The 18,975-nt window shown below is 36.4% G+C and overlaps 1 protein-coding gene across 2 annotated transcripts in view; it reads left to right on the forward strand.

Moving 5' to 3' along the window:
- SCYL2 (SCY1 like pseudokinase 2) overlaps positions 1-18,975 on the forward strand; it is a 70,439-nt gene that overhangs the window by 41,036 nt on the left and 10,428 nt on the right. For both annotated transcript variants that reach the window (XM_050750058.1, XM_050750059.1), the window contains exons 5-12: positions 1,974-2,123; positions 3,382-3,603; positions 4,369-4,485; positions 5,452-5,577; positions 6,523-6,699; positions 8,748-8,870; positions 14,107-14,220; positions 17,731-17,863. In XM_050750058.1, coding sequence (XP_050606015.1) covers positions 1,974-2,123; positions 3,382-3,603; positions 4,369-4,485; positions 5,452-5,577; positions 6,523-6,699; positions 8,748-8,870; positions 14,107-14,220; positions 17,731-17,863 — 1,162 coding nt within the window. The remainder of the gene's footprint in view (positions 1-1,973; positions 2,124-3,381; positions 3,604-4,368; positions 4,486-5,451; positions 5,578-6,522; positions 6,700-8,747; positions 8,871-14,106; positions 14,221-17,730; positions 17,864-18,975) is intronic.

Consider the following 18,975-nt stretch of genomic DNA (forward strand, 5'->3'; position numbering starts at 1 on the left):
TGATACAAAGTTAAAACCAGGTACTGTGAGTGTTCACCTGATGTTTGGTTATTTTGATTTTTTATTTTATTTATTTATTTTTTGGTGCATAGCTAGTTTTTAAAATTTGGTGTTCCTGCGCAGGGAGGATATACGGTATAGGATTCTATTTAGCCATCTTATTCTTCCTTCTTCCATCTTAACCATTTTTAAGTGTACATTTGAGTCCATTCATTAAGTACATTCACATTGTCATGGAACCATCACCACCATACATCTCCACAGTTGTTTTCATCTTAGAAATCTGAAACCGTGCCCCTGAAACAATAGCTCCTTATTCCTCCAACTGCCCCTCCCTTCTTTCCCCTGGCAACCACAATTATAGTTTCTGTCTCTATGAATTTGACTACGCTAGGTACTTCATGTAAGTGAAATCATACTACCGTATCATACTACTGTTTGTCATTTTGTGACTGGCCTGTGTTAGCATAATGTTCTCAAAGTTCATCCATGTTGTAGCATTTATTAGAATTTCCTTCCTTTTAAAGGCTAAATAATATTCCATTGTATGTATATGCATAGCAAATCTAGTGTCCATTGATAAATGATAGTTGCTTATACATGTTATAAGCAGCTTATGTGCCCAGTCATCTATCAGTGGACACTTGAATTGCTTCCACATTTTGGCTATTATGAATAATGCTATGAAAATGGGTATACAAACATCTGTGTAAGACCCTGCTTTCAATTCTTTGGAGTATCTACCCAGAAATGGAATTGCTGGATCATACACTGATTCTATTTTTAGTTTGGAGGGGAACAATTATACTGTTTTACATAGCACCTATATTCCCACCAACGGTGCATAAAGATTCTAATTTCTCCTTATCCTCACCAGCAGTTATTATTTTTTTCTCCGTATTTTAATTATCCCATGGTATGTAAAGATGTGGATTTTTTTTTCTTTTTTGGAGATGGAGTCTCGCTCTGTTGCCCAGGCTGGAGTTCAGTGGCGCAATCTCAGCTCACTACAACCGCCACCTCCCAGGTTCAAGTGATTCTTCTGCTTCAGCCTACCGAGTAGTTGGGTCTAGAGGCACGCGCCACCACACCTGGCTAATTTTTGTATTTTTGGTAGAGATGGGGTTTCACCATGTTGGCTAGGCTGGTCTCGAACTCCGACCTCCTGTGATCCACCTGCCTTGACCTCCCAAAGGGTTGGAATTACAGGCGTGAGCCACTGTGCCCAGCCTGAATTTTCTCTTTTTTTAAATAGTAGCCATCCTCATGGGTGTGAGGTGAGAGCTCATTGTGGTTTTGATTTGCATTTCCCTAATGATTAGTGACTTTGAGCATCTTTTCATGTGTTTATTGGCCTTTTGTGTTTTCTTTGGAATGTATGTTCAAGTCCTGGAAATCAGTGTTCATTGGTTTGCCAAAAGCTACTCCTTGGAAACAGAAATCTAACCTTTAGTTTTGGTTGACACATTTGGTGGTGATGTCAGGGACAAATATAAAAATTACCACATATTAATCCAATGTGAGAATAAGTGAACTTCAGTTGAATATTTGAAAACTGGGTACAATACTATTCAGGAAAACTGAATTTCAATCTGAAGTGTAAGTATATAAAAATCTTAATATTCATCATCTGCAGCTCAAAAATAAAAGATTCCCTCACTTTTCAAACTCAGGAACTGAATAAATTTGGACATCAAAGGATTCTTTATCTTTTCTTCTGCTTACATGCATATAAGAAGGAACTTAATAGGTGTACTCTGGTTTTATAACTAGATTTTTCTCACTAATCCTCAGATTGTCCTGGCAATTGACTACATCTATGTATACTTTGGTATTTATGATGAAATTTGATTTTTAGCTGACATGCAAAACTTTTATTGTGAGGAGTAGCAGTAATTATGATTTTTATGAGACATTTTACTGTAATTGAAAGGAGTTTTATTTAGTGTAAAATGTGTTTTTTCCATTTACAGGTTTCTGAAGGATTGTCATTCTTGCATAGCAGTGTGAAAATGGTACATGGAAATATTACTCCTGAAAATATAATTTTGAATAAAAGTGGAGCCTGGAAAATAATGGGTTTTGATTTTTGTGTATCATCAACCAATCCTTCTGAACAAGAGGTAATGAAAGTTTTAGTCTTCTAATTTTTGAGGCCAGGGAAATTTTGATTGTATCTGGAATGGACTGGAAATAGGCTATGTGGTACAGTGGTATGTTTAGATGTACAGCTTTATAGAAAATTTCTGGTGTTCATTGCACTTAAGAGTATTCTTTGGCACATTACTACCACAGTAGTTAATGTTACTTGAGAAAAGGATGCAAGAGTTAAATAAATTTAGGAACTATTTGGTTAAATAGGGTTTTTTTTTCCCCCCTCAGAATGTCAAATGCAGTAACACATGTGACTCTGTAGCAGTGTTTCCCGTTTATTGGGTCATGGAATATTCTTTATATTCTTTAGGGAGCATAATCATAGCAATAGCAATAGCTAACATTCTTATTGAAGCACTTTTCCACACACTTTTTCTGTACTTGTTTAATCCTTACAACTCAATGGGGGGGTATAGGAATAATACAGATAAGTTAAGTAGGCTCAGAGAATAAAAGAACCTGCCTAAATTTAGGTAGATGTAAGTGATAGAGCCAGAATTTGAACACAGCCATTCCGCTTCCAAAGCACCTTTTCTTAATGATTATTAAGAATCATTAATGCCTATTCATACTTAGAGAAACACTGCATTAAATCAGTTCTGCTTTGTGTTGATTGGGTCTGCATGGCATAGAAGATCCTTGGTGATATGGCACCTTATGATCCTTGGTGATAGGTTTTTATTATATGTAGTTGTTAGAGGGCCTGTGATTTGACCTAAGATTTGTAAGTTGAGCAGCCATTTTTAAGGTAATTAGAACTAACTAGTATTGGTTGAATATATAGCATGAGTGGGTCAGACACTGTGCTAGGTCAAACTTCTACACATTTGTTTAATCCTTACTACAGTCTTTTGAACTTTTTAACTAAATCACATAGCTAATTAGTGAAAGAACAAATTTCAAACAACGGTCTCTATCTGAGCTCATACAACTTTTGAAGCCTGTGTATCATAAAACATGAGCCAGACCTTCACATGTTCATATTACATATTACAGTGATAATTTGTCTTCTGGAAGAGACTCCAGTAATCTCAGTTGTAACCGTTCTTATTTCTCAGTTTGTTGCATAAACTTTTTTACATTTGGGGATTTGGGAATTTTGGGATTGAAGATGTGATGGCATTTTTACTTGTATGACCGAGTAGAAATTTAAAGATAGATTGCTACTGCTTGATAGTTGTTTGGTTGAATTTGAAGTAACCCATGTAATTCCTTTTCTTCCTACAGCCTAAATTTCCTTGTAAAGAATGGGACCCAAATTTACCTTCATTGTGTCTTCCAAATCCTGAATATTTGGCTCCTGAATACATACTTTCTGTGAGCTGTGAAACAGCCAGTGATATGTATTCTTTAGGAACTGTTATGTATGCTGTATTTAATAAAGGGAAACCTATATTTGAAGTCAACAAGCAAGATATTTACAAGAGTTTCAGTAGGCAGTTGGATCAGGTATTTGCCTATAAATAATTTGCTTGCATTAAAAAATTTATTAAATGTGTCTTTGATTTTTTTCCAAAATGTGTTCAGGAAATTCTCTAAATGACATGAGTATCTCATTTTAAGTTTGTGTAAGATCAGTTTAATAATTTAATATATTTTTATTTTAACAAATTTGTAAGTAACGCAGACTAGGCCAGGTGCGCTGGTTCATGCCTGTAATCCCAGCACTTGGGGACACCCAAGGTGGGTGGATCACTTGAGTCCGGGAGTTCGAGACCAGCCGTAACATAGCTAAACACCTTCTCTACAAAAAAAAAAAAAATACAAAAAATTAGCCGGGCTTGGTGGCACATGCCTGTAGTCCCAGCTACTTGGAAGGCCGAGGTGGGAGGATCAGTTGAGCCTGGGAGTTTGAGGCTGCAGTGAGCTGTGATTGTGCCATTGTATGCCAGCCTGGGGTGACATAGTGAGACCCTGTCTCAAAAAATTTCTTGTTTCAAATAAATAAAGAGGACTAGTTGAAGTTTGTTACTAGAACTTTAATCATGGCATTTGAGTAAACATAAATACTGGAACATTTTACTATAGGAATAGAAACAATTTTGGGTATTAAAGATAAGGATTTTGTTTTACAACAATAGAATTAACAATTTGTTTAAAATGTAGTCAGTATATTTGTAGTAAAATATTGAGTAAATTTTTAAATGTTTTCTTAAATGTATATATCATTTAAAATATTTTATACTCATTTAATGTTATCACTCTTTTGAATAGTTGAGTCGTTTAGGATCTAGTTCACTTACAAATATACCTGAGGAAGTTCGTGAACATGTAAAGCTACTGTTAAATGTAACTCCAACTGTAAGACCAGATGCAGATCAAATGACAAAGGTGAGTACATGTGGATTTCTGCCTAAGACGGAGGGACAAAAAATGAGTTGAAGTAGATTAAGTTTTTGGATTTTCTTTAATTTTTTTTTCCCCCAGAGATCCCTGTTCTGCGATTAAGTTCTTCTAAAGCAACAGTCAGATACAGCCCCAAGTAACCTCTGTATCCTTGAATGTATTAAATATTCAAGTTTGCTTAATCTTACACAGCTAAGTATGTACATAATTGCTCTGATAGAAAATTAAGATTTCAAATAAGCAGAGTGCTAACAGTCACAATTAAGTAAACAGATATTCTAGACTCCTGGACAATTCATATTCCTTTATTTCACTCATATAACCATGGAATTTTTTTTTTTTTTTTTTTTTTTTTTTAAGACGGAGTTTCACTCTGTCATCCAGGCTGGAGTATAGTGGCACGATCTCGGCTCACTGCAACTTCCACCTCCCAGGTTCAAGCGATTCTCATGCCTCAGCCTCCCAAGTAGTTGGGATTACAGGCACCCACCACCACACCTGGCTAATTTTTGTATTTTTTGTAGAGACGGAGTTTCACCATGTTGGCCAGGCTGGTCTCAAACTCCTGACCTCGGGTGATCCACCGCCTTGGCCTCCCAAAGTGCTGGGATTATAGGCGTGAGCCACCGTGCCCAGGCCAACCATGGATTTTAACTAATAACTGGTATTTTTATGCCTTCAAGTTATTTTATTTAATCTTTCAATATTTTAGACTTACGTAAAAAAGTTTTTACCCAGCCATTTCGCAGGTACAGATTCCAAAGATTTGAATTTTAAAAATAATTTATTTTCTTATTCAGAGTTTTATAATTAGAATATCTAAGGTGATCCTCAGCATTTTGCTAAATGTTTCTGATTATTTTTTTAACCATATTGTGACAGTTTCAGATGAGAGAAGTACTTTCAACTTAACATTTATCAAAATACTTTATTTCCTTTTTTTTTTTTTAGATTCCCTTCTTTGATGATGTTGGTGCAGTAACACTGCAATATTTTGATACCTTATTCCAAAGAGATAATCTTCAGAAATCACAGTTTTTCAAAGGACTGCCAAAGGTTCTACCAAAACTGCCCAAGGTTTGTTGTTGATAGTTTCTTATTAATAACCAGGATTTTAGAAGTTTAATGTTTATTTTGACTTACTACCATAACTCTTCCAAGGAAATAGTGTAACTTTGCCTGAGGTACATAAATGACTATAAAACACTGCTGACTGAAGCCAAAAGTTCAATGGACCTTTTTTTGCATGGTCCAAAAATAAATAGAATAAAAAATTAAGAAGGATACTAACTAGGCAGAGACAGCAGTTGGATATTAAAGGTCAGAAGAAGAGTCCACAAGCTATCATGTGGAGTTCACTGTCTCACCAGCAATTAAAGGGGTACCTCTGTTGATGTAAGCCTTTCCAATTCCTTTACTCCTTTTCTGACTTATTGAATGATGAGTGTAATACAGTTTTTAAAATGTTGGTGAATGCTGAAGAGGAATACTGGTTGGAATACTAATAATTCCTGGTTGTAAAAACATTTCCAGTGTTTAATCTGTCAGATATTCATTGGTTACCTACTGTTTGTCTGACCCTTTACTTAGATGCTATGGAGAGTAAAGAGGAGGCATAAAATATTGTCCCTGCTTTCACGCCCTTATAGTAAGTGTAGCTAGGGTTAACATGTGAAACAGTTAACAGTACATGATAGTGTTTATGTTGTGTGGTATGAATCATAAGTAATGAAGGAATTAAGAGGGAAACAAACATAGCCGTGAATACTAATTAGGGAAGGTTTCCTACAGGTAGGGTGACTGTGTGTCCCCTTTTACTCATGACCTTTCCAGTTTATGCTATTTATCCTTGCATAATTAGCAATAACATCCCATTGTACTCTCAAAATATACCAGTTTCCATCATAAATTGTACGGTCACCTTACCTAAAGAAATTAGAGGTTTCAGACTGTAGTGTTAATTAATACTAAAAACCTGAAATAAATTTTATTTTTTTATAAAAAAACATTTTTGCCTTTCAGCGTGTCATTGTGCAGAGAATTTTGCCTTGTTTGACTTCAGAATTTGTAAACCCTGACATGGTACCTTTTGTTTTGCCCAATGTTCTACTGATTGCTGAGGAATGCACCAAAGAAGAATATGTCAAATTAATTCTACCTGAACTTGGCCCTGTGTTTAAGCAGCAGGAGCCAATCCAGGTATGTTATAGATATTTTTGTGTATTTTATCTACTGTTACTTATGATGGTGACTATCACTGAAAACAAAAGGAATGAATATATGACTTAAAAAAAACTGAGGTAAGTGTACGAGACTTTCTTTTCCATTAGTACATGTTCAAGGCAAACTATTTTTAAAATTATGATTAAGCTTTGCAGTTAAATGTCTATAGCTCCCCGTAAGTTACCATCTCAGAAAATAAACTGCAATGAAATTTTGCATGTGTTACACTGTTCTTTGTGTACTATATATATACTTTGTAGAAAGTTACAGGTTTAGGAAAATAAATACTTGTTTTTCTCTTGCACTTTGAAGTATTAGAAGTATTTTTGATTATTTTGTTATTTAAGTCTTTAATATGTAGGTGCTTTTTGCCAGTTGTTTCTCTCCATTTTATTGCTAATAACTACTTCCAGTAGAATAGGAAAATGCTCACAGCACCGTGGAAATAATGTGTGTGTGTATTGTAAGTGAAAAAAGTAATCAGTCTCTCATGTACATGATGTATATTTGCTACATTCAAGGTAATGTTGGATTTAAGAGCAGTAGGGTCACATACCTGGGTTGAACTGTGGCTTCTTTATCTCCTTACTTGAAGTATGACTTGCGTCATTACCATCTTAAAGCTTCTATTTCCTCATTTCTGCAATGAAAAGGATTGTTGAGATTAAATGAAATTTTCTGGCACATAGCAGATATTGTTACATGTTTGTACCACTGTATAATAATAGCTTATTAGTTATATTTCAACTATCTGATTTAATGGTTTTATGATTCTTTGTAGTCCTTCCCTTGAAAGGAGGGGAACAGAAGCAAGTATATGGTGGTAAGGCGAGAGTTTCTGTGGATTAGGGAAAGAACAAGTGAGGGAGTGGTAGCCTTTGAAGCAGGATTCCCCCAAATGGTCAAGGTGTCATCTGGGAATGTTGGTGGAGCCACTGTTTCCTAAGCTATGCATCAGTCCAGATAGTACCCTAAGGAACCTATAATCTGAATTCTTATTTGTCTCCATTCTTTTTTCTCTTAGTTGTCCAGTTAAAAATACCTTTTGGGCCAGGTGCAGTGGCTCACGCCTGTAATCCCAGTTCTTTGGCATGCCAAAGCAGGCAGATTGCTTGAGCTCAGGAGTTCAAGACCAGTCTGGGCAACATGGTGAAACCCTGTCTCTACAAACAAATACAGAAATAAGCCGGGTGCCTGCCTGTGGTCCCAGCTACTTAGGAGGCTGAGGTGGGAGGATCACCTGAGCCCTGAGAGGTCAAGGCTGTGGTAAGCTATGGTCGCGCCACTGCACTCCAGCCTGGGTGACAGAGTGAGTGAGACCCTGTCTCAAAAAATAAAAAAAATTTTTTTTCTTCTGAATATTCTTCCCTGAGTCTTGGCAGAACTAACTTCTGCATAAATAGAAGGGGCAGTATGTTCCTTATAATTTTGGTATGTGGAAGAATGACCAGGGACAACTTAAAAACATTTTTTTCTAAAATTTTTTTGTAAGAGATAGGGTCTTGCTATGTTGCCTTGGCTGGACTCAACTTCTGGGCTCAATCAATTCCCCTGTCTCAGCCTCCCAAATAGCTGGGACTGCAGGTATGTGCCACTGCACCTGGTGTCTGGAATTTTTTCTTACACTCCTTCTCAGTTCTATACTTTCTCTTTTTCTCTTGAGCTTCGTAGAAGCCAAGTGATGGAATTTACTTCTTTGGGATATCTCACTTTACTGGCTTTTTTCACCCTGTAGCTTTCCAGATAGTTGGTACATGTGGGCAAGTGATAGATTACTGTAGACATGTGAGAGGAGATTAGTCTTTATTTAATTAACATTTAAACTCAGAGCAGATGTTAAATATTGTGCCTCCAGAAATGTAAGAGACTTGATTTGTATGTTTTTGTCTTCCACGCCTTCAGGCTAGCAACATGGTGAGTGTCAAAATATATGAGTTATTCTTTTGAAGAAGCTTTACATTTGGCATATATTGAATCTCTTAAAGATTCCAGGTTTTAATACATTGTTTCTGTTTTCTAAACAGATTTTGTTAATTTTCCTACAAAAAATGGATTTGCTACTAACCAAAACCCCTCCTGATGAGATAAAGAACAGTGTTCTACCCATGGTTTACAGAGCACTAGAAGCTCCTTCCATTCAGATCCAGGTACAGTATTTGATTTGTTTTTCTTTAATGATGATTTTGATTCTTAAAGCAGAAGAAGTGGTATAAAGTACATTTTGGAGTTAAATCATAAAATATGTAACTCAATAGTAAATATATTTATCTTTTGAATCACATTATCGATACACTGTAACTAAAATATATTTACTCCTAACTCATTTAAAGAATCAGTGTATTGTAAGTGAAAAAAGTAATCAGTCTGTGTACATAATACCTGTATTATGAGGTCGATTTGTTGCTTTTATATATCAGAAATGTACTATTATGGAAGAAGATTTGATATATTGTAGTTTATATTATTGTATACCTTCTTCTTTCTGCTTCTTTGTAAACTGATAATTATGAACAAAAATTCCAAAGATACATTTGCCTTTTTCTTTTCTTTCTTTCTTTTTTTTTTTTTTAGACAGAGTCTTGCTCTGTCACCCAGGCTGGAGTGCAGTGGCACAATCTCGGCTCACTGCATCCTCCGCCTTGTGGGTCCAAGCGATTGTCCTGCCTCTGCCTCCCTAGTAGCTGGAACTACAGGCACCTGTCACCACACCCGGCTAATTTTTGTATTTTTAGTAGAGACAGGGTTTCGCCATTTTGGCCAGGCTGGTCTCAAACTCCTGACCTCAGGCAATCCTCCTGCCTCAGCCTCCCAAAGTACTGGGATTATAAGCCTGAGCCACCATGCCTGGCCACATGTGCCTTTTGCTCATGAAAACATTGAGTAGGTATTTTCCCGTACTCATAATTTTCCTTCATGCTTGGTAACTTAGTTTTCTGTGTAGAGATGCTGTTTCTTCTGCAGTGAAGTTAATTTGTACAGCAGGTAGATGGAAAAGCAAACAGTAATTTGGTGTGACCATTCTTAATGCATGTATAGTCACACTTTTGTTCCGCAAAGGCAATCTTAAAACACCATATACTTTACCAAACTGTTAGTTTTGCAGTCTTTGCGATTAAAATTTTGGTTCTATGAATTCTTTGTCTGAAAGAAATTCCAGATCACTATTAAAAGTGTAATTTAGTTTTTTCACTTTGAAAATACATACTTATGTTAAGAACATCTCACTGCACGATGGTTTCGTAGTAAAAGCTTATAGTCTCTGCCAGTATAGACATTTTAATAAAATAGGATTTTTTTAAAGTTATTTACTCTAAAGCTTTTTATTCTTAATATGAACCTAATACTACATATTTAAGGTCACTTTTTGGACTTAATTCAGTCTTTGTCTGCTAAGTTATTTCGTTTGTTCAAGGCTGTGAGGTTGATGTTAACATTTTTTTCCTTATAATTAGATTTGCCTTCTTAAAGGTGAGGGTATGCTGCCTTTGTCCAAATGACATGGATGAGTGGGGAAGGTGTGTCTACCTCTGTTTCTTAGTTCTTTCTAAAGAAATTGTGAATTATAGCCTCACAAAACATTACCACAGGCTCTGTGCAGCCAAGCTTGTTTTATATTTAGTGATATTAAAGAAGAGGGAGGGGAAGATTAAGTGATATGAAATTCATTTTTCATTATAGTTAGTTTGGCCAGTAAGTGTCAACAAGTATTTTATTGAAGTAGTATATAATTCAGATTGACTTTTGTAACTTTGCTAAGTTTTGGAAACCAGCATTTCTTTCTTTTTTTGTTTTCCAGGCTGGAGTGCAGTGGCGCAATCTTGGCTCACTGCAACCTCCGCCTCCTGGGTTCAAGCAATTCTCGTGCTTCAGCTTCCCAGGTACCTGGGATTGCATGCATGGGCTACCATGCCTGGCTAATTTTTTTTGTGTTTTTAGTAGAGACAGGGTTTCACCATGTTGGCCAGGTTGGGGAAACCAGCATTTCTGGTACCATTCAGTGTAAGTCTTTAGTCACGAAATTAGCACTGTTTAGTTGATAAAGCATATCTAAACAATTAGGAGAATCCTAGAGAAAGCAAGAAATAAGAAATCTTTTCCTCAAGGTTCTTGCAAATAGTAGGCTAGAAAGTAACATCTGAAATTCATTTTTAAATTGAAGTTTTTAAAGTTAAGTTTGATTAGAAATATTTAAGAGGCTAGAGATGGTTCTGAAAACATTTGTACAGGTAGAAGATGGTTTGCAAAAGGTAGCGTTCTTAAAAAGAGGCATTATAAACATGTATATCAGACACAATTTTTGAAAATTAATTTACCTTTTAAATGGACATCAAAGTTACCTTCACCTCCACCCACCCATTATAAAGTGTAAAATAAGCAGAAGTTTCTGAGAATTTGCTTATTAGACTCCTTTGAGGTTCGATTTTGTGTTTTTCAGTCTCTTGTTATTAAGTTCCTCATCCCGGGCTGGGTGCCATGGCTCATGCCTGTAATTCCAGTGTTTAGGAGGCCAAGGCAGGGGGATCACCTGAGGTCTGGAGTTCGAGGCCACCCTGGCCAACATGGCAAAACCCCATCTCTACTAAAAAAAATACAAAAACTAGCTGGGTGTGGTGGCAGGCACCTATAATTCCAGCTACTCAGGAGGTTGAGGCAGGGAGAATCGCTTGAACCCGAGAGGCAGAGGTTGCAGTGAGCTGAGATCGTGCCACTGCACTCCAGCCTGGGCGACAGAGTGAGACTCCGTCTCATAAATAAATAAATAAATAAATAAATAAATAAATGTTCCTCATCCTGTCTCCTCTTTGGGAGAGAGCTCTCCCCTACGTTAGCTAAGTGATTTAGACAGAATTTAAGATTTGCCTCTTTGTAACGTCCTGCTCTGAGTTTGATTGGATAGCATGTCACTTTCCAGTCGCTTTTTAATAATACAGGTGTTAGGGGGTCCTTTCCTATAAGTCTGCCTGTCTCTGTCTCTCTGTCTTAAAGTCTGATCTTCTGTAAGGAAGCTCCTTATGGGAATATAGGAACGTAGTGTCCCACTGACTGCTTACCCTTGCCTATTCTTTTCTCCCAAATGTGGTCCTTAATTAATTAATTAATTAATTTTTGAGACACGCTTTCACTGTGTTGCCCAGGCTTGAGTGCAGTGGCCCAGACTTGAGTGCAGTGGCACAATCTTAGCTTGCTGCGGCCTTGACCTCCCATGCTCTCTCAGGCTCAAGTGATCCTCCCTCAGCCTTCCTAGTAGCAGGGACCACAGGAACACACACCACCATGCCTGGCTCGTTTTTAAATTTTATCAGTCACTTAATTATTAATAGTTCTGAGTGGATGCAAACAATTAACTCTCTTACATTTGCCTTTTGGAAGCCTAAGAATAAGTTAAAGCAAATAAAATATATCCAGTGTTCTGATAACAGATTTATAGTAGTTAATTTATTTCTACCATCTAACTATAAATGGATGTCTTGAAGTTTGCCTGGTATTTTCAGTAGTATCCTTCCTAATTCACATTTGTGCTTCCATTTTCCTCAGTGATCCCTTCTCCTATGCTTTGCTACAAGGATCATCTCTCATATCGTAGCTGAGATGTGTGCACTTTAGCCAGTTAGTTCTCAAGCCATTTCTTCTTCTTTTCATTTTCTCATTTAGTTCGCTAGCCCCCAATCTTCCCTCCGTTTTCCTGTTACTCCCAGAATTACCAGTTATCATTTCTACTATGGTACCACATTAGTTAACAAAAATGTTTTAAATCTTTTTTTCCCCCATTTCTGAGTTATGCTTGCTTTATGTTTCAGAATTTGGAAGTACTTACAAATACAAAAAAAAAAAAAAAATTAAAATTCGCTCTCACAGATGACTATGGTTAACATTTTCAGATATAGCTTTCTAGTCTTTTTCGTAAGCCTGTAGATAGACACAGGTACCTACACATTTTAGAACTTGGGTGCAGTAGCTCACACCTGTAATTTTGGCACTTTGGAAGACTGAAGCGGGAGGATCCCTTGAAGCCAGGAGTTTGAGACCTGCCTGGGCAACATAGTGAGACCCTGTCTGTACCGAAAATAAAAGATGATAAAATTAACCAGGCATGGTGGTGCGTGCCTGTAGTGCCAGCTACTTGGGAGGCTGAGTTGGGGAGGAGGATCACTTGAGCCTAGGAGGCTACAGTGAGCTATGAATTTGCCTCTGCACTCCACCCTGGGTGACAGAGCAAGACTCCCCCCACCCAAAAAAAAAACAAGAAAATTAAAAAAAATTTGGAATTATATAATACTGTGTCCTCAATTTTCTTCTCAAAATTATTAAACACTCTTTTAAGGCCAGACTCTGGTTCATGCCTGTAATCTTAGCATTTTGGGAGGCTAAGGTGAGAGGATCGCTTGAGCTCAGGAATTTGAGACCAGCCTGGGAAACATAGTGAGACCTTGTCTTTACAAAAAATTGAAAAATTATCTGGGTGTGGACCAAGGCAGGTGGATCACCTGAGGTCAGGAGTTTGAGACCAGCCTGGCCAAATGGTGAAACCCCATCTCTACTAAAAATACAAAATGTTAGCTGGGTGTGGTGGCATGTGCCTGTAATCCCAGATACTCGAAAGGCTGAGGCAGGAGAATCGCTTGAACCCAGGAGGTGGAGGATTCAGTGAGCCAAAGTCATGTCACTACACTCCAGCCTGGGCAACAAGAGCAAAACTCCATCTCAAAAAAAAAAAAAATAATAATAATAATAATAATTAGCTGAGCGTGGCGGCATGTACCTGCAGTCGCAGCTACTCAGGAGGCTGAGGCCAGAGCATCGCACAATCCTGGGAGGCTGATGCTGCAGTGAGCTATGATTGCGTCACTGCACTCCAGCCTAGGTGACACAGCAAGGTCCTGTCTCAAGAAAAAAAAAAATTTAAACACTCTTTTCAATGTATTTTTTTAAAAGTGTTTGTATTTTATCATATGGATATATATATAACAGCTAAGAGAATTACTTGAGAGGAGTATTTTTACATGATTTCATACTTGATTTTCTCTTGTTATGAAAGATAGCAAAACTTATGTGTTCTTGTTATTTAAACATAAATGAGAACTTGTGTTATCAAAGAAAGAGATTAGGAATGAGATCAGGGAGTTTGGGTATTATGCACTAGTTATTATGACCTAGTATGACTTTGAGTAATGTCTTCTGAGCTTTTTTTCTCAGCTGTAAAACTGAAAAGTGATTATAACTATACATCCATTTTTCAAAGAGTTATTGAAAGGACCAAATAATACATATGAAAATTTATTTCAAACTATATGACAGTTTTGCCATGCAAATGCAAAACTTTATAATATCTGAGAGAAAAGATGAGTCTTTCCCTAATACTGATTCAGTTCATTTTCTTGATAGGAGCTCTGTCTAAACATCATTCCAACCTTTGCAAATCTTATAGACTACCCATCCATGAAAAATGCTTTGATACCAAGAATTAAAAATGCCTGTCTACAAACGTCTTCCCTTGCTGTAAGTAATTGCATATTAATTTTTGTTTTTCTTTCACTTGTCAGTGCTTTAAATTATTTTCTTATTGCTTAATAACCCTTTTATAGAATTCTGATGTATTTCATCTTGGCTGTAGATAACCTGTATATAGTACTATAAAAATGAGCTGTTTTATTTGATACATAATTTATAATATTGCATTCCTAACCTTACTTGCTGTCCCTTTACTTTGAGTGCTTCAGTAAAAAAGTTGGGTGATTATTTTTTTCTTAATCCTTTTCTGCTTTAACTCACTTTATTTTGTTGTTAGTTTAAAAATATGAGAGTTTAACTTGGTATCTAAGCCTAAAAACTTGTTGAATAGTTTCCTTTTATAAATAACCTTTATTTTTAGTTATTGGTCTCTAAATTTCTTATTTCTCACTGACTTGCTTACTTTTTAAAAAAGTAGAGTACAATAAAGCAATAAGTTAATATGAATACAAGTAGGAGAAACAGTTGTACTAAAAAATGTAGACCAAGGGAATAGTTGCCTTCTTTGAATACAAAATTTTTTTTTTTTTTTGGGACGGGGGACGGAGTCTCGCTCTGTCACCCAGACTGGAGTGCAGAGGCGCAATCTCGGTTCACTGCAAGCTCCGCCTCCTGGGTTCACGCCATTCTCCTGCCACAGCCTCCCGAGTAGCTGGGACTACTGGCGCCCGCCAGCACACCCGGCTAATTTTTTGTATTTTTAGTAGAGATGGGGTTTCACCGTGTTCATTCAGTTACTTGTTAGTCAAGGAAGGTAGAATTGATAACGAAGTTTTCATTATCTCATATTGAAAGCAATAAATGTCCCCAACCTTTTCTCTAACACTAAATATAATAGTTTATCACATTGATATTTCTTTATAGAAGTAATTTTGAATGCTGTCTTCAAAATAGCAGCTTTAAAGAGGAGAAATGTTCTCTTTTGCCTAACCAGTTCTTTTTTTTTTTTTTTTTTTTTTTTTTTTTTTTTTTTTTTTTGTGAGACGGAGTCTCGCTCTGTCGCCCGGGCTGGAGTGCAGTGGCGGGATCTCGGCTCACTGCAAGCTCCGCCTCCCGGGTTCACGCCATTCTCCTGCCTCAGCCTCCCGTGTAGCTGGGACTACAGGCGCCCGCCACCTCGCCCGGCTAGTTTTTTGTATTTTTTAGTAGAGACGGGGTTTCACCGTGTTAGCCAGGATGGTCTTGATCTCCTGACCTCGTGATCCGCCCGTCTCGGCCTCCCAAAGTGCTGGGATTACAGGCTTGAGCCACCGCGCCCGGCCCTATAACCAGTTCTTTATATTGATTTTTGATAATGGGCATATTATTAAATTTGCATTTTGTAAAGCTAGTTCTCTGGAGATCCTATCTTTATCTGATGGAATGTGAATTTAAATAAAAATAAACAGCTTAATAAAATTATAGGCAAAAGCAATTTGAATGATATGATTTTATCTTATAGCCATTGAATCTATTTTAGTTCGTGTTTCTTGGTCGAAAGGCTTTGAAATGGAAAATGTAACATCAAAGTAGAAAAACAAATCATTACTGAAACAAACAGGCGTGAAATGAAATAAAGTCAAGAAGCTTTAGTTCTCATTCTCACTTTGTTACTAACAACCCCTGTGACCTTGAAAAGTCACTGTGCCCCTCTGAGTCTTTTCACCATCATTAAAAACAGCTGTTTTCTTTGAAATTCTCAATTTTATGATTGAATTTTCAAAATAGATGGTAGTAATATACAGCTTAACATTTAGTTTTCAAAATGCCCTTTAGAAGATGTTATAATCATACTATATACCTTATTTTATGGCAGCATAAATTTATTTTAACATACATTTTCTCAAAGTACATGTTGTAGGCCAGACATGGTGGCTCATGCCTTTAATCCCAACACTTTGGGAGGCTGAGGCGGGGGAATCCCGAGCTCAGGAGTTCAAGACCAGCCTGAGCAACACAGCGAGACCTTGTCTCTACTAAAAATAAAAAAATTTAGCTAGGTGTGGTGGCATGGCGGGAGGATCACTTGAGACCAAGAGGTTGAGGCTGCAAGGAGCTGTGATTGTGCCGCTGCCTTCCAGTCTAGGTGTCAGAGCAAGCACCCCCACCCCCCAAAAAGCAAAAAAAAAAATTCCAAAACCAAAACAAAACAAGAGTACCTGTTCTAGTTCAGTTCTGAGCATATGCAGGGGTATGTAGAAATGGGAAGAAGCATGGATACTTAAATGATGTGAATTGCTGCCCAGTGATATTTATGTTTCTTTTAAAGACGCCAGCTGGTCCTTAAGGCATGTTGTTTACAAGAAGTTGTAATGAATGTAATTATATTTAGAACAGTAACTAGGAATGGATTTATATTTTATATGTCACCTTGTAAGTGGATTTTGGATAGCACTTTCAGTGCTTCTGCCTACCTTCAGAGTGGCGAATAGGAATTCCTAAATTGGATTCACAGTCCTGTATCTCTAAAAGTTTAAAATTCTAATTAGGAAATTCCTGAATCATGAGTTCGAATTGTATCTTAATACTCTTCCCTGAAAATAAAATTTTTAAAAATTGTACAGAGTTAGGTAAAATGCTCCAAGAGCTATATTTATTCATTACTTACATGACTAATATTTTATATATCATAAAAGTAAATAAGTATTTTCAGTTTTGCTTAATATATCTCAGTAGAATGCAGCTGTTCCTTTTATAAAACTGATTATGAGTACAAGTAGAGCATTCAGATACCTTTTTGAACTTATAATATCTCTTGTGTTTGAATTTCAGAAAACAATTGTATGCTATTTTTTAGAAATGGAAAATTTTCCCCATTTCTCCTGTAGAACTATGGTGCTTTTTTAGCCAACAAAATTATTTTCTGCCTTTCTTGTTTAACTTTTTTTTGAAAACTGGAGTTCTATTAATACTATGGTCCTGACTTAAAGATATTCTATCTTAAGAAATTCCAAATAGAAGTAGGGTATGATGTATATATCAAATAGTCAAGTGAATATGGAATTTTGATAAAAGCTTCTAAATAAGAGGTCTTAATAACTGTATTTAGAAATAGAAAACAAATATATGAATACCTTCACATGTTAAAATATTTAGTTTAAGAATGAACTGAACCTAACTTAGAGTAAAATACTGGAATGTGGGTGAACTTGATCACTTGGTGCAAAGAATGTAGTCCTTTTTATTATTCAAATGTCCCCAAAGGAGTGTTCTTATGATAGTAACACATATGTAGTAAAAGTTTCTCAAATCCTGATCACTTGAAAATGTTACAAAATTGTAGTCATTCCTTGTCTTTATCTCACTGGTGACCTGGTAAAGCAGTCATAAATTGTGAGACAAACCAGGAAAATTAGTAAATAAGTGAATTTCCTATGTTAATAAAGAATGAGAGCTTCTAAATCTACTTTTATTCTTGAGACTTTAACATTTTTATATGAAGATTAAGTTTGCACTTAAATATTTTGTTCTAGATTTTGAAAACTTTAAATGACTAATGCAATTTACCTTTTTTAATAGGTTCGTGTAAATTCATTAGTGTGCTTAGGAAAGATTTTGGAATACTTGGATAAGTGGTTTGTACTTGATGATATCCTACCCTTCTTACAACAAATTCCATCCAAGGAACCTGCGGTCCTCATGGGAATTTTAGGTAGCTGAAAATTTAATGTCATTTGATGCTGTTTTATCATGCAAATAAATTTTCCAATCTATAAAACCATTATACTCTCCTTTCGTGTATACAGCATTTCATAATTGAAGAATGATGAGATAAATGTCATAATACACCTTTTCTCTTTAAGTTTAGCAAAAGCAGTAGAATCTTGATATTTATAAAGAAATAAGATGTTTAAGAATTCTAGCTTTACAAATATCATGATAGCGTGTCGTTTTCCCCGCAAAGTGGTGCAAAGTGAGAGAGGCAAACAAAGCTACTAGAAATGCTGATACTGATCTTAGTAGTAATACCTGAGGTTTATTTGATACTCAGTTTGTAAGAGGCAAAGTATTTTCTCTGCATTACCTTATTTTATTCTTCCCCAAATTCAATGAAATAGGTACTATTGTTTCTATTTTACAAGGAAACTGAGGCTCAGAGATGTGAAATAAGTGATTCAAGATCATGCAAGTGATAAGTGGTAGGAGCTGGTTTTCTAATATATTTTGTGGCTGACATGCTGATGAAGCATGTTAACCTTATAGGACATTCTGTGCTGTCAGCATAATTACAAATTACTAAGAAACTCTGAAATCATTTATATATAGTTAAAGTTATGAAAGTCCAATCTGGAAATGCCAGGGGTCTGCTGCACTATAACAGGCATAGCTATAGAGTCACTAAAACATTAACAAGTTCATTTTTATTTAATTAAAGGTTGTTAATTTTTTTTTTTTTTTTTTTTTTTTGAGATGGAGTCTCGCTCTATCACCCAGGCTGGAGTGCATTGGTGCCATCTCGGCTCACTGCAACCTCCGCCTCCTGAGTTCAAGCAATTCTCTGCCTCAGCCTCCTGAGTAGCTGCGATTACAGACACCTGCCACCATACCTGGCTAATTTTTTTGTATTTTTTGTAGAGACAGGGTTTCATCATCTTGGCCAGGCTGGTCTTGAACTCCTGACCTTGTGATCTGCCTGCCTCGACCTCCCAAAGTGTTGGGATTACAGGCATGAGCCATCGTGCCTGGCCTGGTTCTTTGTTAATATTTAAGAAAAACTATATTATTCATCCATGTATTCTTAACACCTAATGTAGTGCTTGGCCT

This window comes from Macaca thibetana, chromosome 11 (assembly GCF_024542745.1).
Source record: "Macaca thibetana thibetana isolate TM-01 chromosome 11, ASM2454274v1, whole genome shotgun sequence".
Lineage (NCBI taxonomy): Eukaryota > Metazoa > Chordata > Mammalia > Primates > Cercopithecidae > Macaca > Macaca thibetana.